Genomic DNA, 25058 nt, shown 5'->3' with positions numbered 1-25058 from the left:
TGCTTCTAAGATGGGTCTTGGTGGTGTGCTTATGCAGAATCGTCAGGTTGTGGCTTATGCTTCGAGGCAGTTGAAAGTGCATGAGAAGAATTATCCGACTCATGACTTGGAATTAGCGGCCGTGGTGTATGTATTGAAGATTTGGAGGCATTATCTGTATGGTTCTAAGTTTGAAGTGTTCAGTGATCATAAGAGTTTGAAGTACTTGTTTGACCAGAAGGAGTTGAATATGAGGCAGAGGAGATGGTTAGAGTATCTTAAGGATTTTGACTTCCAATTGAGCTATCATCCTGGAAAGGCCAATGTTGTTGCTGATGCTTTGAGTAGAAAGTCGTTGCATATGTCTGCCTTGATGGTAAAAGAGTTGGAGTTGATTGAGCAGTTCTGAGATTTGAGTTTGGTTAGTGAAGTGACACCGGATGGTGTGAGGTTGGGAATGTTGAAGTTGACAAGTAATATTTTGGAAGAGATTAAGGACGGTCAGAAGGAAGATTTGGAACTTGTAGATCGTGTGGTGTTGGTTAATCAAGGTAAAGGTGGGGACTTCAGATTGGGTGAGAACGGTGTTTTGATGTTTCGTGATCGTGTTTGTGTACCGAGAGTTCTTGAGCTTAAGAGGCAGATTTTGGAAGAAGGTCACAGAAGTAGTTTGAGTATTCATCCAGGAGCGACTAAGATGTATCAAGATTTGAAGAAGTTGTTTTGGTGGCCTGGGATGAAGAAGGATATTGCAGAGTTTGTGTATGCTTGTTTGGTGTGTCAGAAGTCTAAGATTGAACATCAGAAACCGTCGGGTTTGATGCAACCATTGTTTGTGCCAGAGTGGAAGTGGGATAGTATATCGATGGACTTTGTTGGAGCTTTGCCGAAGACTGTTAAGGGTTTTGACTCTATTTGGGTGATTGTTGATCGGTTGACGAAGTCGGCACATTTTGTTCCTATTAAGACTGGTATGTCTGTGGTGAAGTTGGCTGAGATCTACATTGAGCAGATTGTTAGATTGCATGGTGTTCCTTCTAGTATTGTGTCAGATCGGGATCCGAGGTTTACTTCTAAGTTTTGGGAGAGTTTGCAAGATGCTTTGGGAACTAAGTTGAGATTGAGTTCTGCTTATCATCCTCAGACTGATGGTCAGACGGAGAGGACTATTCAGAGTTTGGAAGATCTGTTGAGAGCTTGTGTGTTGGAGCAAGGTGTCAGTTGGATTGAATGTTTACCGTTGATTGAGTTCACTTACAACAACAGTTTTCATTCTAGTATCGGGATGACACCGTTTGAGGCTTTGTATGGTCGGAGGTGTAGAACTCCTTTGTGTTGGTATGAGTCAGGAGAAAGTGCTTTGTTAGGACCGGAAGTTGTGCAAGAGACGACCAAGAAGGTTAAGATGATTCAAGAGAAGATGAGAGCGTCTCAGAGTAGGCAGAAGAGTTATCATGATAAGAGGAGGAAGGACATCGAATTTCAGGTTGGTGATCATGTGTTTTTGAGAGTGAATCCTGTAACTGGTGTTGGACGTGCTTTGAAGTGTCGGAAGTTGACTCCTCGTTTTGTTGGACCTTTTGAGATTGTTGAAAAGGTTGGGGTTGTAGCGTATCGGATTGCGTTACCGCCATCTTTGTCGAATCTTCATGATGTGTTTCATGTATCTCAGTTGAGGAAATATGTGTATGATGCGTCCCATGTGATTCAAGTGGATGATTTGGAAGTAAGGGATAATTTAACCGTTGAGACTTGGCAGGTTAGGATTGAGGATCGTGAAGTGAAACGTTTGCGTGGCAAGGAAGTCGTTTTGGTTAAAGTGATGTGGATTGGACCAACCGGTGAGAGTGCCACTTGGGAATCGGAGAGTAGGATGAGGGTTGCGTATCCAGAGTTGTTTCCTTCAGGTAATTTTCGAGGGCGAAAATTCTTTTTAGTGGGGAAGAGTTGTAACAGCCCGTTTTTCGCTAGATTTATTTTATTATTTATTTATGTGTGTTCTATGTGCTCTTATGTGATTAATTGTCTCTGTGTGTATTTTTGGTTGGGATTCGTAGAGTTCGGTGTTAGAAGGGTATTTTAGTCATTTTGGGCTTAGGGGCATTTTGGTCATTTTGAGGGCAGTGGCAATTTTGTAATTTTGCAGAAAGTTATTTTTAGTGCTTAGTGAGGATTTTATTTTACTAAGTGCTAGAGGGTGTAGTAATTATTTTATTTACCGTTAAGTGACCGTTAGTGTTATATTTTACCGGTAAGTGAGTAGTGACATTTTGAGTGTTAGAATAGAAATGGGTTAGGCCCATTAAGGTTTAAAAAATAAGCCCAATTGAGTAGAGCTAGTATATAAACTCTAGTTGTTGGTAAAACTAGGTTTTACAAACATTTTCATTTCATTTGAGAAGTGAAGAGAAAGAGGCTAGAGGGAAGAACAAGGGTTAGAGATTGAAGAGGGGATTCATCATCTAGGAGCTCAATTGAAGCTTGGGTTAGAGATTCTTGGTGCTAGAGGTAAGAGGGTTAGGTTTCAACCATAATTCATCTTTTTTTTTCTCTTTACCCATTTTTGTGAAATTGATGAATTGAACCTAATTGTTGTAAAATTTGTGCATAATTGTTGTTGTTATGTTTGAGAACATGGTTTATGTGATAATTGCATGTTAGTATGTGAATTAACATGTTCAAATGCATAGTTGTTGGTGTTTTGTGTTCTTGAGCAAGTTTGATGAGAATTGATGTTGTGATGTTGAATTATGCATGAATTTGTGTTCATTAGTTGTTGTTATTGATTTGGAACATGTTGTTGTTGAATTGGTACTTTGGGTATCAAGATTGGTGAATTAATGATGAGATTTGATAATGTTATTGAAGGTTGTGAATGAATTGAGAAATTGGTGAATTTGGTTATGTTGATGATTTAATTCCAAAACTTGTATGTGTTTAAGTGTATTGAACCTATTTTGACCTATAAACACTTTCTGGAACTTGTTTTGGTGATTTGGGGGATTGAAAATTGGATTTTGGGATGAAAATGGGTTAGAACCCGTAACTGAGTTCTGGGAATCTGATGTAGGACGCTTTCGCGTGCTTAGGACGCTTAAGCATCCCACCAGCGTCCCAGAAGCGTGCCAAAAGCGTGCTGTTCCAGGAGCTACTGGAACAGGGACGCTTAAGCGTGCAGAGGACGCTTTCGCGTCCTAGCCTCAGTTCAGCAATTTTTGATTCTTGTTTTCGAGCACTTGGGGACCAATCCGATACTTGTAAAATGTTTCTTTGGACATAATTAACCTCTGTTTACACCTTTAATCCTACTGGAACACGATTTGATTTGGTTTGGACTTGAATTCGTGAAAATCGTCTAACTTTTGTAAAAACGGTCCAAACGTTGATTTTTCCAAAAACCCGTTTTCTTCGGAAATTGAAGTGGGATTAGAGTTGTATAATGTTTATATGATTTCTAAAAATGGTTGTGATTGGTTCCATCAAGTTTGAACTTGTTTTGCTTTGAAAATGGAAAATTTTGTGAAAAGTGATAAAATGAGACGAACTTTGTGATTTTTATGAATTCATCGTATTTGGCCGATGAAATGCTTATGTAACCTCTCCTGCACAAATATGTGAATTGTGAGAATACAAGGCATAGGCAATTGAGCTTGTTTACTTGGTTTTGACTCAAATGTTCAATTAATTTAATGTTGTGATTTTGAGAGACGAATTTGACTAAAGATGACTTTTGAGAATCAATTGATTGTGAATCCTTTATGGAGAGTTATTATATGTTATGTGAAGATGATTGGTGGTGTATTTATGTGACAACTACATGTTGTGGAATTTTTGAATGTTGTCGGTGATTGTATATATGTTATGTGGAGGTGAATTGTTGATGATTGCATATATACAAATATTGGTGATGTTGAGGTGATTATCGTTTGTGTGAACATATGCATTGAGTCGAGTCATATGTTCATGCATTCATGACGGATGGTGGTGGATTTTATATCCAAGACTGATGGTGGCGGATTTTATATCCAATTGAGGTGAGTACGATGTTTTTGTTGCATCGAAGGTGACGACCTTGAGGTGTTTTGGTACCACATGCATCTAGAGAAGAGTCTAGAACATTGCATGCATTTGAATAATTGATGAGTTGTGTCATAATTGAATATATGACTTGGTGAATTTGTGTATCGGTGAAATTTGGTGAATGTTGTGATTGTGTGGATTGGTGTATATGTACATTGGTGAATTTTGTGGATGGTTGTGACTAATTGTATTATGCTCTAATTGCATGTCTTAATTGTTTGTGCTTATACACTTGGTGAATCAATTGATGATGGTTATTTTAATAATAATGATGAGGTGAGATTTGTATATGTATATATACATATATGATGTGGTGATGTTCTTTGATAATGATGATGGCTTGCTTATAACTTCGATATGACGAATTGTACTTGTTGAGATAAGCATGCTAGATGAGTAATGAAGTGAGTAATGTTGATTGATGTTGATAAATGATGAGCTTTTGTTGATGACTTGATTAGAGGTTGAATATGCATGCTATGCTATGATAATAATGTGATAGCTTGAAATGTAAGTGATGGGGGATAATAATGATCATGTGATGCTAGTGTTCTAGGAGGGAGGGTTATGTATATGTGATACGTGTATGATACACTTGTTGATATGAACTTGGAATGATTGTATGGAATGGTTTGAATGGTATGAGAATCATGAATACTGTGAATACATGTATGATTTGTTATTTTGTATTCTTGAATATATCTTTCATTTCCAATGTTCTTGTTTAAATCTTTTACGGATTATGATGATGTAATGCTAACCCTCAGTGGTCTGTGGTGGACCGCCTACCTCTCTGTATGGATGGGTAGACGGCGTGCAGGATGCTTACTGTTGCTTGTTGATGCCGAGGAGTGGAGTCCTCTTTTTCATGCAAGTGTCTAGATTAGGGCTCTGATCTAGGATAGTCTTTGCATGTTGTTATTTGACTTTATGTTTTGAAATTGTTGAGCTATTTTGTTATTTGGAGTTTGGAGAATACATATGTATTTTATTGGAGATCCAGATATGTCTATGAATTATATGTATATGTTCCGCTGCTATGTGATGTGACATGATCGTTATGCATGTATCAATTGTGGTTTATTTGGCGACGTAGCATCTATTTCTAGGATATGGTTGTATATTCGCGCGTTTTACCACTTATTAGAAATAGGGTGTTACAAGGTGAATGTTTTAAAATAAGTTGAGAGCAAAGTGTACTCTAAGCTTATCACACAAGCTTGTATTTGCTTTGATCCCCAAAACTTCTACCTATGCAAATTGACCGGAAATAGCAAGTGACAATTTTGGCTAAGTGAACTCATTAGAAAGTTGACAACCACGGGGACCAGCAAGTTTTACTGATAATAAACATGAAAAATGCTAGGAAAAAATTAACCAATACTTTATATATGAGTATACTTGTTTAGATTTAAACATATAAGTCGTTTTACTGATTAAAATAAGGTGTTTTAAAATAAGTTGTTTCGAATAAGTTGTATTTTAAAATAAGTTATTTTGCATAAAATAAGCTGTTTTGAATAAACTGTTTTTAAAAAGAGATCGTAATAAGCTGCTTTTCATAAAATAAGCTTTTTTGAATAAGCTGTTTTTTAAAATAAGTTGTTTCGCAAAAATAAGTTGTTTTTTAAAATAAGTTGTTTTGCATAAAATAAGTTGTTTTAAAATAAGCTGTTTTGAATAAGTTGTTTTTTAAAATAAGAAGTTTTGCATAAAAAAGCTGTTTTTTTGAAAAAGAGATCGTAATAAGTTGTTTTGAATAAGATAAGTTGTTTTGAAGAAATAAACTATATTAGCTTTTAATTTTAATTTGTTATTTTTTTTAATAAAAGTGGTTTTATTCATTGGATAAGAAAATATTTGTTTTGGTTCAGTTCGGTTTGGTTAATAGGTAAGCAAATGGTTAACCGAACCATAACTTTGGTTCAGTTTGGTTACTTCCAAACTATAAACGGTTCAGTTCAGTTTTTCCGAACCATTTCAGCAATTTGGTTCGGTTCGGTTCGGTTTTGATGGTTAACCGAATCATGCCCACCCTATTTAGGCCTTTAGCTTTTACTAAATTAGATTTTGCTTTTTTGTTTTGGGGTTATCATGAAGATGTGTAACATGACAATATCCATTTTATTTGGAATTCTCGTTTGTAATTTGACGATGTCTTTAATTTTCGACAATTGCCAACTGACATTAACTTTGGTTTAATATGAATGCCATGTTTTAAATATATGTCGAAACCACTCTTGAGTTATTTTAACTTCTTGTAAAATATGTTTATATTTCTTTAAAAACTTTTCATTTATACGGACTGGACTATTCGATTATCGGAAAGCTAACTTTCCATTTCATAAGCTAACACTTTTTTTAATTGGAACACCACAAAAGATATTCAACCTAACAATGTCAATATTATGCGTTATGATAGATTTAATAAATAGAATAATCAACTACGAATATAGATTTACGAGGGAGATACTCATAAACATTTATGTAGAATGAATTAAATTGATGTAGCTTATTTATTGAGTAACTTGGAGTAACTAAGGTAGCCTTTAACCTAACTTATTTTTTATTTAAAATCTACTTTTAACTTTAAGGTCCTTATTTAACTCGAAAATAATTGATTTAGCAAATGCTGAAATTCGACGTTATTAACTTTTTTCAAATTTACTTTTTTGTTCTATTTTATTCTATAAAATTAAGGTCCTTATTTTTTTAAGACCTTTTTATAAAGAATATTTGACCCTAGTTCTCCTTTTAAGGGAAGAAAGAAAAGTTAAAAATAACATGGGCCAAACACCACTTACTAACTCCCTAATTAACCAACCTAGTAAACTATAGTTTATTTTACCCATAAAAACAAAATAAAAATTCAAAATTCAAGTTATTTCTTCTGTTCTCTCACGTTCTCTTCTCTCTCTCTCTCTCTCTCTCTCTTCATTTTCGATTTCACATTCACAAATTCTCAACTTGAATTTCAACCAACTCTTTTTCTTCGGTTTTGATTCCGATTAGAATTACGGTTTTGTATTACGACGTCGTTTTCGAACGGTCGAAATCGGAGAAGAACGAAGCGCCGGTGGCGGTGGAGAAGGAGTATGCGCTGTCATGGGCGAGGTTTTGTGGCCATGGAGACCGTAAGGAGCAGATTACGGTGGTTCGAATGAGATAGCGTGAGGTGGAAAAGGCGGAGAGTTTTTTTCGTGGTGGTGGTGGTGGAAGCGGAGGGGTTCAGAAACGACGCCGTTTTCAAAACGATTGAAATCGGAGAAGAACGAAGCGAAGCCGACGCCGTCACGAGCACATGTAATCGGTGGCGGTGGAGAAGAAGTATGCGCTGTCACAGGCGAGGTTTTGTGGCCAGGAGAAGACGACGGTGCTGCCGACGGAAACACGAAGGAAGAAGGTGCGAATGAGATAGCGTGAGGTGGTGCTAGCGAGAACCGTATGAAGTCCTTGGCGTTGCACGGAATTATACCGGAAATTGGTTTGATTTTCGTTTTTGACTTTGATTTTGATTAATGTTGATTAATGTTGATTTTGAAATTGGTTTTTCTGAAATTGTTTTTGACTTTGATTTTGATTAACGTCGATTAATGTTAATTTCGATTTTGATAGTGTGTGGTTTTAGTTTATTTACTGCTTATAGCATATAATCACTTATGTATTATCTGTTTCTATAGCAGCCACATGGTCAAGACCCACAAATACAAAGTCGTTTTAGGATGGTCGAAGTTGGAGAAGAAAGACGTGACACCTGCTAGACGCGTATGAAGTCCTTGGATTTTCACGGAATTCTACTGGAATTCAAGTATGTTTCTTTGATTTTTGTTTTTGACTTCGATTTCGTGTGTTATGGTTCATGAGGTTAATGTTGATTTTGATTTTGAAATTAGGGTATTTTAATGTATTGTTATAACATATAACATGATATGATTGTATTTGGTAGTAATTCTCTTAAAGAGACTTAGGCCTTGTTTCCATAAATAGCTTATTTGCCGGAGTTTACGTGGCTCAAAATTATAAACTGCCTAATATTGCTGAGAGGGCTGATACCGTCTTGAAAATGGTCAAAGATGTCTATGAAAGATACCGCAATGATTAATGATTAGTAATGTTCTTGTTTTAACTTTTTTGTCTATTTTTAATCATAGGTACTACTTACTTTAGGATCAATCAAATATCTTCATTTCAAAACATACCGTCTTGTTATTGTTGTTTTACATGTACGCCCATTATAATGGTATGTCTTACATTGTGCAAACATGATGAATGGTCAACACCGCTAATGTAAAAAAACATAGGACACCGTCACGACTACATTTATATTAATTTGTTTAGGTAACGAGGATCTACATTCTAAGTTCTAATAGAATATTAGGCTTTTTGGGATGTGATCCTTAATGCATATTAGCTGTATAGTTGTCGCTTTTCATTTACTTAGACGGGACAATCATTGAAAGTTGGGGCTGATTAAAGAATAATTCGGTAATGAGTTATGCAAAATGTGAGGTTATCATCCACAATGAGCAAATATGGATCGTTACATAGTATTTTTTTAGGGGATATGTGGGGAATAGGATGGGGGAGAGAGGGGATGAAAGGAATTATTTTAAATTTTGTTCTTTGGTTTATTGTTTTGGAGGGATAGGAAGATGGAGGGGGGTTAACTTCATTCTCACTTAAGTGAGACTCTCCTCCAATATTGGGGAGATTTGTAGGGTTCAGAAGATTAAGTAATTCAATATAAAGTTTAACTAGATCAACCTAAATATCCTTATAATGCCAAGGAGAAATGTGTGCTGTGTCTGATCTTCCTTTCATTGAGGTTCTCTTTCTATCTATATCTCAATATCCATGGTGTAGTTAGTGAAGTTGCATGGCTGTCAATCAATGCTTGCTTCAGGTGCAGGGTAAATGGGAAAATGGTGTGTGTAAATTGAACAGAAAGAAAATAAAGATTAATGAGTTGGCCTGCTTTGTGTATGTTTGGGTGACTGTTTGGCAAATGTTTTTCAGAATAAACTTGATTTTGTAAAATTGCTTTGGTCTGTAATGAATTTGAACTGGTGTTATTTTTGTTATGTAGTCTAAATTTTGCAGCTTAATACAAAAGCTTTTAATCACTTCTGGCTAATATGTGATTTAGATGTTAGATTTGATCACCTTTTGCTAACAACAATTAAACATCTATACTTTAGTAAAAGTTAAATCAGTGTTGTTACTTTTTTCCGTGACAGAAAATACACACTTTGTAGGTAGCTGAGTGCTATGTCTAAAATTTCTTATATGTTGGTAGTTGAGTGCCATGTCTAAAATTTTCTTATAACTAATTCTTTCAGAGAGACTCAGGCCTTGTTTCCATAAATAGCTTATTTGCTGCTTTTACCATATAATCAGTTATGTATAATCTATTTCTAAAGCAGCCAACTGGTCAAGACCCACGAAGTACAAACACTGGCATGACACTAATATGTATTTGTAATGACACTAATATGTAATGACACTAATGTCATTACATAATACATATCAGAACTTAAACTATACACTGGTATGACACTGGCATTACATAATATATATCTGTTGGTGTCATGTCGGTGTTGAACACTGAGATGTGTCTGACTAGTATTTCAACACAAAGATGCATGGTCCCTTGAAGATCTTTTCCTTTGTTTGTTAGTTAATTCTAGGGGAGTTTATAATTTGTGTGGGTGTGCTCCCATTTTTATGATTTCCCCCACCATACCTATCCGTTGACAGGTTTTCTGAGATTCTTGACCCATAATTAATCTGACCTGGTTAATAGGTTTTATGATCTGCGTAGGCGTTGACTGAAGTTTTAAATGCTTCATATTCTAGTTCATCTAAATTCGATAAGGTTAATGCTAATTAGTATTGAATGATACTTATCTAACCTGGTTGTCTTTGAAATAGGCACGACAGTAATTAGGGAGATAATACAAGGGTTTTGTTTTAAAAATGAAGATAGTGTATAGTTTAAGTTCTGATATGTATGATGTAATGTGTCGAGTTTTGTTTATGAGAATATTTGTGTTTGAAAATTGTTTGTATTCTTCCTTTTAAGTGATGATGATGCTATAACATGAGCGTATTTGGTTGTAATTCTCTCACATATATAGAGAGGTGTAGGCCCTGTTTGGATAAAAAGCTTATTTGCTGCTTATATCATGATAAGCGCTTATGTATAAGCTATATCTATAGGAAAATATAAAATAAAGTTAAACTATTTTTCATATAAGCTATTAGTTGTTTTCATAAGCTATTTCGGTAAACTGGTGAAAATAAGCTAAAAATTGCTAATGGACAATGTTAGTACTTATTTGATAAGCTGTGTTTACAAGTTTTCCAAAGACTTACAAAACTCATGTCAGTAGATAAGCTCAAATCAGCCGATCCAAGTAGGATTTTGAAATTACGGTTTTTTAATGTATTGCTATAACATATAACATGACTGTATTTGGTTGTAATTCTCTCAGAGAGACTTAGGCCTTGTTTCCATAAATAGCTTATTTGCTGCTTATACCATATAATCACTTATGTATAATCTATTTCTATAGCAGCCACATGGTCAAGATCCACCAAGTACAAGCAATATGCCGATGAGAGGCACTCGCCTTGTCAAAGGGAGAAGCATTATGCCGTTGAGCGGCACTTACCCTGTCAAAGGGAGAAACACTATGCCGATGAGAGGCACTTGCCATGGTATGCTGATGACAGGCACTTGCCTCGTCAAAGGGAGGAGCATTATGCTGATGAGTGGCACTTACCAAATCAAACAATGGAAGACTATGCTGATAAAAAGAGCTTACCACATCAAAGGTTGAAATCAACTATTTCTGTTGTGGCCCCAATACTATGTCCACGATCAAATAATGGGAAGAAACCCCGAATATTACTAGAACTGCGCGAGCCATCAAAGAAAACTTCAAATGGACAAGAGAGTAGGAAGATTCCAAATTCTCAAATAAATCCAGTACTACCGAAATCTAAGAAAAATTGGTACTATTTAGAAAATGTGAGTTATGAAGCTCGTATTTTTAAGTACAAGATAGTTCCTGATGAAAGGTATGAAAGAAAAGTCAAGGATTACAATGGTGCCAATGGATCATGGCTTCAGGCGTGATATTAGAGGAGCCGAAGAAGGTAAATACTTGGAAAAAAAGTTGGGATAACAAGCCTCATGAAGTCATCAAAACATGAGGTCAGTGCTCCGTCAAACTCTGGCTTTAATAGGACAGAATCTATGAGGACTGATTTTGCAGTACCACAAGTCCCTGTAACTTCTCCGGAACTCTCACCACCACCAGCAGTGAGGTCAAGTATTGAACCCAAAAATCATATTGATTCACAGAGAGAAGTTCAGAATCATTATGTGGAAAAAAATGATGAGCAACATGCAATCTCTATGGAGTTTAATGCCTCATCAGGTTTTGAAATTGAACCTCAAGAATCAGAAGCCTTAGCATATTATGACAGCCAACATCGTATTGAACTGCTACCATCCGCCTTATTGGATAATGAATCCGTTTTAAAGGACAGTGCTAAAACCGAAACTACAGACGGAAGCTCTCAAGGCGAAGTGGAGATGGATGTTCTCACAGCTGAGTGCGACAAAACTAATTTGCCTCAGGTATTTCTCGTTTTTTGATTTTCAAATGGAAGTTTCAAATTATACTGCTCTTTTTATGAATACTTGCTGTGTGGCGCTAAAGGCTTTGAAGAGACGTTGGAGTATTGCAGCAAATGTAAAGGTTGACGCGAAAATTCGGTTTTAGCAGAAATATTTGAATACTTGATATTATATGAATACTTGTTGAATTTTGCTTAAATTTCATGTCTTTTTTGTTTATTCGTGTTTATTTATGTCTGTTTTGGATAGATCGATGAATTTTCTGTGCATGTGGATTGGTATGTGAATTGGGTTGAATTCAGAATCTAACAACCTTCAATGTTTTCAAAGTTTGAATCTTTTGAATATTGGGGTATTGAATTGATTATATTTCAATGGTTTTAACGCGATTCTGAGATGTTTTCTATGTGATGCTGAATGTTTGATCATGGATCTTAGGTGCTAGAGAGAGATTGAATTGTTTGTTGTGGTTATATGAATAATTAGGTATCGTCGAATTTTTTGTTAATTGGTTAAACTACTTCACTACAAGGAGTAATTAAGTAGGGTTGTCTGTTTGTTGTATTAAGTTTTTGTTATGAATTTGGTCAAACTTAGGAATCGTTGATGGGAATAAAGCGATACATAATTTGTATTGTTTGAGTTTTGAGTGCTGTTAGTTTGATGTAGTATGTTTGGAATCACGGTAGGTTTGACAAAATCATAGTGGCACTGTGATTTTGTCGAAGCTCCAAGGTTTAGTTTTTGTCGAATTAACTGCGAATTCAAACATGCAGTCAGTAAATTGCAGTTAAGTTCTGATCCTGATTAGAGCATGGCATTTGTTCATTTGTATTTCCGTTTTGATTATTTTACGTTTTTTGTTTCTTTAGTAGATTGTGATTGATATTTTACTTCAGTTCTATAACAAGACTCAACTAGACTCTTTTGTTGATGGTGCCTTCGAATTTTGCAGATCTTAGCATTTGGGAGTTGGCCAACTGAAATTGGAAATGGTTAAAAGGTTTAGTTGCTAATTTCCTACTAAAGATGACCTTATGAGGAACTAACTAAATTGAATATCTAATTGATTTGTTTTCTGGAACAGTTATGGAGGATTTTGATTTTGAGGTACAAGAGATATCATGTTGCAGTGCATAGAGGGAATTAAGCATTTATTTGCTCCTCTATTGCAATGTTGTGACATTGACTTGTATAAGCAGACAACAGGACTCGAAGATCCTGAAATTCTTGCGAGGGAGACGGTGTGTATGCATCGACCTAACTTTATGAATATAATGCAGTTATTGTTACTTTTGTTCTTATAAAAATGAATTCTGATTTGAATATGTGCTTCTTATATCTTGTATATTATGTCATTACCTTTTGATTTTGAAAGCATGTGGATGATATTATGCTCTTTTTTTTTAGTTGTGGATTCAATTACCTCTCATACTACTATTTGAAATAAATACACATAGATAGGGATGATGATAGATATTTGTTTTGCTTGTGCATGCAGTTAGTGTAAGTGAAATTGAAGCTCTTTATGAGCTCTTTAAAAAGATCAGCAGTGCAGTGATTGATGATGGGCTGATCAACAAGGTTTGTCTGCTTCGTCACTGACAACTTGTGGTTTGTGGATATAATAAATTTTCTTGATTGAACCTTTTCAATGCAAAAAAACATGTATAATCATTCTATACCGATAAATTATATTTTCTGACAAGCTATTTTATTAATTTCTTCAATCAGAGAGGATCTAACATTATAAAATATGACATGATATGTTCAGTTTTCACTTTTTTCCTGCAATATTAATTATTAATATGCATCATTTGCAGGAAGAGTTTGAATTGGAATTATTCAAGACAAATAAAAAAGAGAGTCTGTTTGCCGATCAGGTATTTCTATCTTTTCTATTGATCTTTGTTTGACTTTTCTCTGAACTATGAAATTTTGTTTCTCTGATCAGATTAGGCCAAGGCCATCAAATACAACAATAACGAAGTCTTATCTCAACCTAATATGACATACAAAATAAACTTTGTCTGCATCTAATTCTAAACTACTGAAATTTTGATTACCGTCTTCTTTTTATTACCACAAAGTTAAACTGAAATGAGTTTTTTTACTACCACAAAGTTAAACTGAAATGAGTTTTTTAACATCTATGTCTTCATATGACAATTTTTTTGTAGGGGAATCATACGACATTTAAAAATAACTTCTTCTTACATGTTATTCTTAATGTTTCACCAAGAAGGTTACCTCATTGTTTTCATGATCACTCACTCCTGTGAAACTTTATATTGAATTAGTGTACCTTAATTCTTTATCAAAATCATTTAAATTATTTACCTTCGATTACAAGCTTTCCCACATGTACCCTTTTTTGTTTTAACATTTAAAAAAAAATGCACTTTCCATACCATATTACCATTGTAAATGCTATTCCTTCTTCCTTGCAACATGTGTATGTGCATGTATTCCTTCTTACTTGATGACCCTTGACGCGAAAATTGGAAACTTTATTATAAGTTTGATAAATGGGAAGGTTGAACTTGTCCCTCTATGTCAGTTGATGTGAAACTTGATTTTTAAGCATAGTTAATTCTAAATTCGGTAATTTGGAAGTATGACAATGCGCCTTTATGGCCCTTGTTTTGAAATTTGATAACGAAGGTTGAACTTGTCAGTTGATACGAAACTTGATATTTAAGGCTAGTTGGTTTTAAATTCGGTAAATTGAAAGCATAAGAATGTGCCTTAATGACCCTTGTTTCGAAAATCGATTGATAGCGGTTAAATATTTCAGCTTGCCTGTAGGCCTTTGAATTTGATAGTCAAGAGTTAGACTTGGATCTTTCAAGTTTGGATGCTACAATGATTGCTGCAGTTTTTAGGTAAGAATGCTAATGTGCCTCTCTTCCCATTTGCATCTATACCCTTTTTTCTTTTTGACTGCTTAGTATAGAATTTTTGTTCTTTCCAATTCTTTCCTGCTATGGTTTTTAACTCCTTGTATCTGAAAGGAATACAATGTCCTGCAATTATTAGTATGTTAGATTTATAAATGATATTTTTTAATGGTGTTGAATAATCATCTTTCCACAGTTATTATATTTCGACCATGAAGAAAATGTGGCGCAAGTGTTGCGCTCCAGGTATACATCATTTTCTCCTCTGTGTGAACACGTTGTGTTTTTTTTTCAACTAACGAAATATGTCTAATGTAACGTGAAGTCCTTGAATGTTAGTGACTCTCTTGTTACTATTTAATACATACATTATTTTTGCATTTTTTGAAATCTGAACATCATCTGTCGTTAATAATTACTGATGTAGTAAGGATGTGTAAAAAATGGGACGGATGCCTCTGCAGCAAAGTATTTTCTTGGCTTTCCTATTTATCGTCTGGATCAAACAATGTAGGAAGACAATGCAACAAATGGGAAGAAATACGAAGCTTCTTGATTGATGGATCAATCATTCAATATGGTCTTCTCAAGGTTAGTCGTGTCACTCTTGTAAATTTAATTTCTTTAATCACTGCAACATCTCTTTATTCATCTTTTACCATTTGTTATTTAGTTTTCGAGATATTGAATTTTGTCGTCAAAATATAATCTCTTTCGTATGTTTATTATTTTTATTTTTTATCGATTGTCTTTTGGGTTTATAACTTTGTTGTTTTTTCTTTTTATCTTATTGATTTATGTCTTCTATTTGCCGCGAAAATGAGATTTTAGCTTTTATGGTTACATGTTTGATAAATTGGAAGTTTGAACTTGTCCCTAGAAGTCCCTTGATGCGTAACATAATATTTGAACCTATTTGGTTGTAAATTCGGCAAATATAAAGTATTGGGATGACCCGTTGTCGCGAAAACGCGATTTTATCCTTTATGGTTACAAGTTTGATAAATGGGAAGGTTGAACGTGTCCCTTGATTTAAAACATGATGTGAACCTATTTGGTTTTGTATTCGGTTAAATCCAAGTATTGGAATGACCTTTGTCGCGAAAAAGAGATTTTGGCCTATATGGTTACAAGTTTGATGAATTTGAAGGTTGAACTTGTCCTTCGATGTCCTTTGATGCGAAACATGATATTTGGTTTTAATATTTGGTTTTAAATTCGGTAAACTGAAAGTAATGAGATGACCCTTGTCGCGAAAATGAGTTTTTGGTCTATATGCCTACAAGTTTGATAAATGGGAAGTTTGAACTTGTACCTTGATGTCCCTGGATGCAAACATGATATGTAAACCTATTTGGTTTTGTATTCGGTAAAATGAAAGTATTGGAATGACCTTTGTCACGAAAATGAGATTTTGGTCTATATGCCTAGAAGTTCGATAAATGTGAAGTTTGAACTTGTCCCTTGATGTCCCTAGATGCAAACGTGATATGTGAACCTATTTGGTTTTGTATTCGGTAAAATGAAAGTATTGGAATGACCCTTGTCGCGAAAATGAGATTTTGGTCTATATGCCTACAAGTTCGATAAATGGGAAGTTTGAACTTGTCCCTTGATGTCCCTAGATGCAAACGTGATATGTGAACCTATTTGGTTTTGTATTCGGTAAAATGAAAGTATTGGAATGACCCTTGTCGCGAAAATGAGATTTTGGTATATATGCCTACAAGTTCGATGAATGGGAAGTTTGAACTTGTCCCTTGATGTCCCTGGATGCAAACGTGATATGTGAACCTATTTGGTTTTGTAATCGGTAAAATGAAAGTATTGGAATGACCCTTGTTGCGAAAACGAGATTTTAGCTTATATGGTTACAAGTTTGATAAATATGAAGGTTGAACATGTCCCTCGATGTCCGTTGATGTGAAACATGATATGTGAACCTATTTGGTTTGAAATTCGGTAAAATGAAAGTATTGAAATGACCCTTGTCGCGAAAATGAAATGTTAGCCTATGTGGTTAGAAGTTTGATAAACAGTGAACTTGTCCCTCGATGTCCCTTGATGCGAAACATGATATGTGAACCTATTTGGTTTTATATTCGGAAAAATGAAAGTATTGGAATCACTTTGTCGCAAAAATGAGATTTTAGCCTTATATGGTTAGAAGTTTGATAAAGGTTGAACTTGTCCCTCGATCTCCCTTGATACGAAACATGATATGTGAACCTATTTGGTTTTGTATTCGGCAAAATGAAATTATTTGAATGAGCATTGTCCCAAAAATGAGATTTTAGCCTATATGGTTAAAAGTTTGATAAATATTAATGTTGAATTTGTCCCTCGATGTCCTTTATTGCGTAACATAATATTTGAACCAATTTCGGTTTAAATTTGGTAAATAGAAAGTAATGAGTTGACCCTTATCGCGAAAACGAGATTTTAGCTTATATTGTTGCATGTTTGTTAAATACAAAGGTTGAACATGTCCCTCGATGTCCCTTGATGCGAAACATGATATGTGAACCTATTTGGTTTGAAATTCGGTAAAATGAAAGTATTGAAATGACCCTTGTCGCGAAAATGAAATGTTAGCCTATGTGGTTAGAAGTTTGATAAACAGTGAACTTGTCCCTCGATGTCCCTTGATGCGAAACATGATATGTGAACCTATTTGGTTTTATATTCGGAAAAATGAAAGTATTGGAATAACTTTGTCGCAAAAATGAGATTTTAGCCTATATGGTTAGAAGTTTGATAAAGGTTGAACTTGTCCCTCGATCTCCCTTGATACGAAACATGATATGTGAACCTATTTGGTTTTATATTCGGAAAAATGAAAGTATTGGAATGACTTTGTCGCGAAAATGAGATTTTAGCCTATATGGTTAGAAGTTTGATAAAGGTTGAACTTGTCCCTCGATCTCCCTTGATACGAAACATGATATGTGAACCTATTTGGTTTTGTATTCGACAAAATGAAATTATTTGAATGACCATTGTCCCAAAAAAGAGATTTTAGCCTATATGGTTAAAAGTTTGAGAAATATTAATGTTGAATTTGTCCCTCGATGTCCTTTATTGCGTAACATAATATTTGAACCAATTTCGTTTTAAATTTGGTAAATAGAAAGTAATGAGATGACCCTTATCGCGAAAACGAGATTTTAGCTTATATTGTTGCATGTTTGTTAAATATGAAGGTTGAACATGTCCCTCGATGTCCGTTGATGTGAAACATGATATGTGAACCTATTTGGTTTGAAATTCGGTAAAATGAAAGTATTGAAATGAACCTTGTCGCGAAAATGAAATGTTAGCCTATGTGGTTAGAAGTTTGATAAACACTGAACTTGTCCCTCGATGTCCCTTGATGCGAAACATGATATGTGAACTTATTTGGTTTTATATTCGGAAAAATGAAAGTATTGGAATCATTTTGTCGCGAAAACGAGATTTTAGCCTTATATGGTTAGAAGTTTGATAAAGGTTGAACTTGTCCCTCGATCTCCTTTGATACGAAACATGATATGTGAATCTATTTGGATTTGTATTCGGCAAAATGAAATTATTTGAATGAGCATTGTCCCAAAAATGAGATTTTAGCCTATATGGTTAAAAGTTTGATAAATATTAATGTTGAATTTGTCCGTCGATGTCCTTTATTGCGTAACATAATATTTGAACCAATTTCGTTTTAAATTTGGTAAATAGAAAGTAATGAGATGACCCTTATCGCGAAAACGAGATTTTAGCTTATATTATTGCATGTTTGTTAAATACGAAGGTTGAACATGTCCCTCGATGTCCCTTGATGCAAAGCATGATATGTGAACCTATTTGGTTTGAAATTCGGTAAAATGAAAGTATTGAAATGACTCTTGTCGCGAAAATGAAATGTTAGCCTATGTGGTTAGAAGTTTGATAAACAGTGAACTTGTCCCTCGATGTCCCTTGATGCGAAACATGATATGTGAACCTATTTGGTTTTATATTCGGAAAAATGAAAGTATTGGGATAACTTTGTCGCAAGAATGAGATTTTAGCCTATATGGTTAGAAGTTTGATAAAGGTTGAACTTGTCCCTCGATCTCCCTTGATACGAAACATGATATGTGAACCTATTTGGTTTTATATTCGGAAAAATGAAAGTATTGGAATGACTTTGTCGCGAAAATGAGATTTTAGCCTATATGGTTAGAAGTTTGATAAAGGTTGAACTTGTCCCTCGATCTCCCTTGATACTAAACATGATATGTGAACCTATTTGGTTTTGTATTCGACAAAATGAAATTATTTGAATGACCATTGTCCCAAAAACGAGATTTTAGCCTATATGGTTAAAAGTTTGATAAATATTAATGTTGAATTTGTCCCTCGATGTCCTTTATTGCGTAACATAATATTTGAACCATTTTCGGTTTAAATTTGGTAAATAGAAAGTAATGAGTTGACCCTTATCGCGAAAACGAGATTTTAGCTTATATTGTTGCATGTTTGTTAAATACAAAGGTTGAACATGTCCCTCGATGTCCCTTGATGCGAAACATGATATGTGAACCTATTTGGTTTGAAATTCGGTAAAATGAAAGTATTGAAATGACCCTTGTCGCGAAAATGAAATGTTAGCCTATGTGGTTAGAAGTTTGATAAACAGTGAACTTGTCCCTCGATGTCCCTTGATGCGAAACATGATATGTGAACCTATTTGGTTTTATATTCGGAAAAATGAAAGTATTGGAATAACTTTGTCGCAAAAATGAGATTTTAGCCTATATGGTTAGAAGTTTGATAAAGGTTGAACTTGTCCCTCGATCTCCCTTGATACGAAACATGATATGTGAACCTATTTGGTTTTATATTCGGAAAAATGAAAGTATTGGAATGACTTTGTCGCGAAAATGAGATTTTAGCCTATGTGGTTAGAAGTTTGATAAAGGTTGAACTTGTCCCTCGATCTCCCTTGATACGAAACATGATATGTGAACCTATTTGGTTTTGTATTCGACAAAATGAAATTATTTGAATGACCATTGTCCCAAAAAAGAGATTTTAGCCTATATGGTTAAAAGTTTGAGAAATATTAATGTTGAATTTGTCCCTCGATGTCCTTTATTGCGTAACATAATATTTGAACCAATTTCGTTTTAAATTTGGTAAATAGAAAGTAATGAGATGACCCTTATCGCGAAAACGAGATTTTAGCTTATATTGTTGCATGTTTGTTAAATATGAAGGTTGAACATGTCCCTCGATGTCCGTTGATGTGAAACATGATATGTGAACCTATTTGGTTTGAAATTCGGTAAAATGAAAGTATTGAAATGAACCTTGTCGCGAAAATGAAATGTTAGCCTATGTGGTTAGAAGTTTGATAAACACTGAACTTGTCCCTCGATGTCCCTTGATGCGAAACATGATATGTGAACTTATTTGGTTTTATATTCGGAAAAATGAAAGTATTGGAATCATTTTGTCGTGAAAACGAGATTTTAGCCTTATATGGTTAGAAGTTTGATAAAGGTTGAACTTGTCCCTCGATCTCCTTTGATACGAAACATGATATGTGAATCTATTTGGATTTGTATTCGGCAAAATGAAATTATTTGAATGAGCATTGTCCCAAAAATGAGATTTTAGCCTATATGGTTAAAAGTTTGATAAATATTAATGTTGAATTTGTCCGTCGATGTCCTTTATTGCGTAACATAATATTTGAACCAATTTCGTTTTAAATTTGGTAAATAGAAAGTAATGAGATGACCCTTATCGCGAAAACGAGATTTTAGCTTATATTATTGCATGTTTGTTAAATACGAAGGTTGAACATGTCCCTCGATGTCCCTTAATGCAAAGCATGATATGTGAACCTATTTGGTTTGAAATTCGGTAAAATGAAAGTATTGAAATGACTCTTGTCGCGAAAATGAAATGTTAGCCTATGTGGTTAGAAGTTTGATAAACAGTGAACTTGTCCCTCGATGTCCCTTGATGCGAAACATGATATGTGAACCTATTTGGTTTTATATTCGGAAAAATGAAAGTATTGGGATAACTTTGTCGCAAAAATGAGATTTTAGCCTATATGGTTAGAAGTTTGATAAAGGTTGAACTTGTCCCTCGATCTCCCTTGATACGAAACATGATATGTGAACCTATTTGGTTTTATATTCGGAAAAATGAAAGTATTGGAATGACTTTGTCGCGAAAATTAGATTTTAGCCTATATGGTTAGAAGTTTGATAAAGGTTGAACTTGTCCCTCGATCTCCCTTGATACTAAACATGATATGTGAACCTATTTGGTTTTGTATTCGACAAAATGAAATTATTTGAATGACCATTGTCCCAAAAACGAGATTTTAGCCTATATGGTTAAAAGTTTGAGAAATATTAATGTTGAATTTGTCCCTCGATGTCCTTTATTGCGTAACATAATATTTGAACCAATTTCGTTTTAAATTTGGTAAATAGAAACTAATGAGATGACCCTTATCGCGAGAACGAGATTTTAGCTTATATTGTTGCATGTTTGTTAAATATGAAGGTTGAACATGTCCCTCGATGTCCGTTGATGTAAAACATGATATGTGAACCTATTTGGTTTGAAATTCGGTAAAATGAAAGTATTGAAATGACCCTTGTCGCGAAAATGAAATGTTAGCCTATGTGGTTAGAAGTTTGATAAACAGTGAACTTGTCCCTCGATGTCCCTTGATGCGAAACATGATATGTGAACTTATTTGGTTTTATATTCGGAAAAATGAAAGTATTGGAATCACTTTGTCGCGAAAATGAGATTTTAGCCTTATATGGTTAGAAGTTTGATAAAGGTTGAACTTGTCCCTTGATCTCCTTTGATACGAAACATGATATGTGAACCTATTTGGTTTTGTATTTGGCAAAATGAAATTATTTGAATGAGCATTGTCCCAAAAATGAGATTTTAGCCTATATGGTTAGAAGTTTGAGAAATATTAATGTTGAATTTGTCCCTCGATGTCCTTTATTGCGTAACATAATATTTGAACCAATTTCGTTTTAAATTTGGTAAATAGAAAGTAATGAGATGACCTTTATCGCGAAAAGGAGATTTTAGCTTATATTGTTGCATGTTTGTTAAATACGAAGGTTGAACATGTCCCTCGATGTCCCTTGATGCGAAACATGATATGTGAACCTATTTGGTTTGAAATTCGGTAAAATGAAAGTATTGAAATGACCCTTGTCGCGAAAATGAAATGTTAGCCTATGTGGTTAGAAGTTTGATAAACAGTGAACTTGTCCCTCGATGTCCCTTGATGCGAAACATGATATGTGAACCTATTTGGTTTTATATTCGGAAAAATGAAAGTATTGGAATAACTTTGTCGCAAAAATGAGATTTTAGTCTATATGGTTAGAAGTTTGATAAAGGTTGAACTTGTCCCTCGATCTCCCTTGATACGAAACATGATATGTGAACCTATTTGGTTTTATATTCGGAAAAATGAAAGTATTGGAATGACTTTGTCGCGAAAATGAGATTTTAGCTTATATGGTTAGAAGTTTGATAAAGGTTGAACTTGTCCCTCGATCTCCCTTGATACGAAACATGATATGTGAACCTATTTGGTTTTGTATTCGACAAAATGAAATTATTTGAATGACCATTGTCCCAAAAAAGAGATTTTAGCCTATATGGTTAAAAGTTTGAGAAATATTAATGTTGAATTTGTCCCTCGATGTCCTTTATTGCGTAACATAATATTTGAACCAATTTCGTTTTAAATTTGGTAAATAGAAAGTAATGAGATGACCCTTATCGCGAAAACGAGATTTTAGCTTATATTGTTGCATGTTTGTTAAATATGAAGGTTGAACATGTCCCTCGATGTCCGTTGATGTGAAACATGATATGTGAACCTATTTGGTTTGAAATTCGGTAAAATGAAAGTATTGAAATGAACCTTGTCGCGAAAATGAAATGTTAGCCTATGTGGTTAGAAGTTTGATAAACACTGAACTTGTCCCTCGATGTCCCTTGATGCGAAACATGATATGTGAACTTATTTGGTTTTATATTCGGAAAAATGAAAGTATTGGAATCACTTTGTCGCGAAAACGAGATTTTAGCCTTATATGGTTAGAAGTTTGATAAAGGTTGAACTTGTCCCTCGATCTCCTTTGATACGAAACATGATATGTGAATCTATTTGGATTTGTATTCGGCAAAATGAAATTATTTGAATGAGCATTGTCCCAAAAATGAGATTTTAGCCTATATGGTTAAAAGTTTGATAAATATTAATGTTGAATTTGTCCGTCGATGTCCTTTATTGCGTAACATAATATTTGAACCAATTTCGTTTTAAATTTGGTAAATAGAAAGTAATGAGATGACCCTTATCGCGAAAACGAGATTTTAGCTTATATTGTTGCATGTTTGTTAAATACGAAGGTTGAACATGTCCCTCGATGTCCCTTGATGCGAAGCATGATATGTGAACCTATTTGGTTTGAAATTCGGTAAAATGAAAGTATTGAAATGACCCTTGTCGCGAAAATGAAATGTTAGCCTATGTGGTTAGAAGTTTGATAAACAGTGAACTTGTCCCTCGATGTCCCTTGATGCGAAACATGATATGTGAACCTATTTGGTTTTATATTCGGAAAAATGAAAGTATTGGGATAACTTTGTCGCAAAAATGAGATTTTAGCCTATATGGTTAGAAGTTTGATAAAGGTTGATCTTGTCCCTCGATCTCCCTTGATACGAAACATGATATGTGAACCTATTTGGTTTTATATTCGGAAAAATGAAAGTATTGGAATGACTTTGTCGCGAAAATTAGATTTTAGCCTATATGGTTAGAAGTTTGATAAAGGTTGAACTTGTCCCTCGATCTCCCTTGATACGAAACATGATATGTGAACCTATTTGGTTTTGTATTCGACAAAATGAAATTATTTGAATGACCATTGTCCCAAAAAAGAGATTTTAGCCTATATGGTTAAAAGTTTGAGAAATATTAATGTTGAATTTGTCCCTCGATGTCCTTTATTGCGTAACATAATATTTGAACCAATTTCGTTTTAAATTTGGTAAATAGAAACTAATGAGATGACCCTTATCGCGAGAACGAGATTTTAGCTTATATTGTTGCATGTTTGTTAAATATGAAGGTTGAACATGTCCCTCGATGTCCGTTGATGTAAAACATGATATGTGAACCTATTTGGTTTGAAATTCGGTAAAATGAAAGTATTGAAATGACCCTTGTCGCGAAAATGAAATGTTAGCCTATGTGGTTAGAAGTTTGATAAACAGTGAACTTGTCCCTCGACGTCCCTTGATGCGAAACATGATATGTGAACTTATTTGGTTTTATATTCGGAAAAATGAAAGTATTGGAATCACTTTGTCGCGAAAATGAGATTTTAGCCTTATATGGTTAGAAGTTTGATAAAGGTTGAACTTGTCCCTTGATCTCCTTTGATACGAAACATGATATGTGAACCTATTTGGTTTTGTATTCGGCAAAATGAAATTATTTGAATAAGCATTGTCCCAAAAATGAGATTTTAGCCTATATGGTTAGAAGTTTGAGAAATATTAATGTTGAATTTGTCCCTCGATGTCCTTTATTGCGTAACATAATATTTGAACCAATTTCGTTTTAAATTTGGTAAATAGAAAGTAATGAGATGACCCTTATCGCGAAAAGGAGATTTTAGCTTATATTGTTGCATGTTTGTTAAATACGAAGGTTGAACATGTCCCTCGATGTCCCTTGATGCGAAACATGATATGTGAACCTATTTGGTTTGAAATTCGGTAAAATGAAAGTATTGAAATGACCCTTGTCGCGAAAATGAAATGTTAGCCTATGTGGTTAGAAGTTTGATAAACAGTGAACTTGTCCCTCGATGTCCCTTGATGCGAAACATGATATGTGAACCTATTTGGTTTTATATTCGGAAAAATGAAAGTATTGGAATAACTTTGTCGCAAAAATGAGATTTTAGCCTATATGGTTAGAAGTTTGATAAATGTTGAACTTGTCCCTCGATCTCCCTTGATACGAAACATGATATGTGAACCTATTTGGTTTTATATTCGGAAAAATGAAAGTATTGGAATGACTTTGTCGCGAAAATGAGATTTTAGCCTATATGGTTAGAAGTTTGATAAAGGTTGAACTTGTCCCTCGATCTCCCTTGATACGAAACATGATATGTGAACCTATTTGGTTTTGTATTCGACAAAATGAAATTATTTGAATGACCATTGTCCCAAAAAAGAGATTTTAGCCTATATGGTTAAAAGTTTGAGAAATATTAATGTTGAATTTGTCCCTCGATGTCCTTTATTGCGTAACATAATATTTGAACCAATTTCGTTTTAAATTTGGTAAATAGAAAGTAATGAGATGACCCTTATCGCGAAAACGAGATTTTAGCTTATATTAT

The 25058-nt window shown here is 34.3% G+C and overlaps 1 protein-coding gene across 5 annotated transcripts; it reads left to right on the top strand.

Annotated features, from left to right (window-relative positions):
* The first annotated feature begins 6951 nt into the window (after positions 1 to 6951).
* LOC146937540 (calcineurin B-like protein 3) lies at positions 6952 to 15348 on the top strand. 5 transcript variants are annotated; one of them, XM_085751803.1, is made up of 10 exons: positions 6952 to 7543; positions 7743 to 7867; positions 10638 to 11707; positions 12663 to 12710; positions 12795 to 12955; positions 13209 to 13291; positions 13531 to 13590; positions 14516 to 14592; positions 14804 to 14853; positions 15035 to 15348. In XM_085751803.1, the coding sequence occupies exons 5-10, from the start codon at positions 12832 to 12834 to the stop codon at positions 15313 to 15315; spliced, it is 675 nt and encodes a 224-aa protein (XP_085607929.1). In that variant the 5' UTR covers positions 6952 to 7543; positions 7743 to 7867; positions 10638 to 11707; positions 12663 to 12710; positions 12795 to 12831; the 3' UTR covers positions 15316 to 15348. The 5 variants fall into 5 exon arrangements, with proteins under 5 accessions (XP_085607929.1, XP_085607928.1, XP_085607927.1 ...); XM_085751802.1 differs by having other exon boundaries at positions 10635 to 11707; XM_085751801.1 differs by having other exon boundaries at positions 7740 to 7867.
* Positions 15349 to 25058: the final 9710 nt, after the last annotated feature.

Source organism: Medicago sativa, chromosome 3 (genome assembly GCF_051527215.1).
Source record: "Medicago sativa cultivar Bolivia chromosome 3, Bolivia_mono, whole genome shotgun sequence".
Lineage (NCBI taxonomy): Eukaryota > Viridiplantae > Streptophyta > Magnoliopsida > Fabales > Fabaceae > Medicago > Medicago sativa.
The sequence above is the reverse complement of the archived record's forward strand: the minus strand, read 5'-3'. Positions and strand labels throughout refer to the sequence as shown.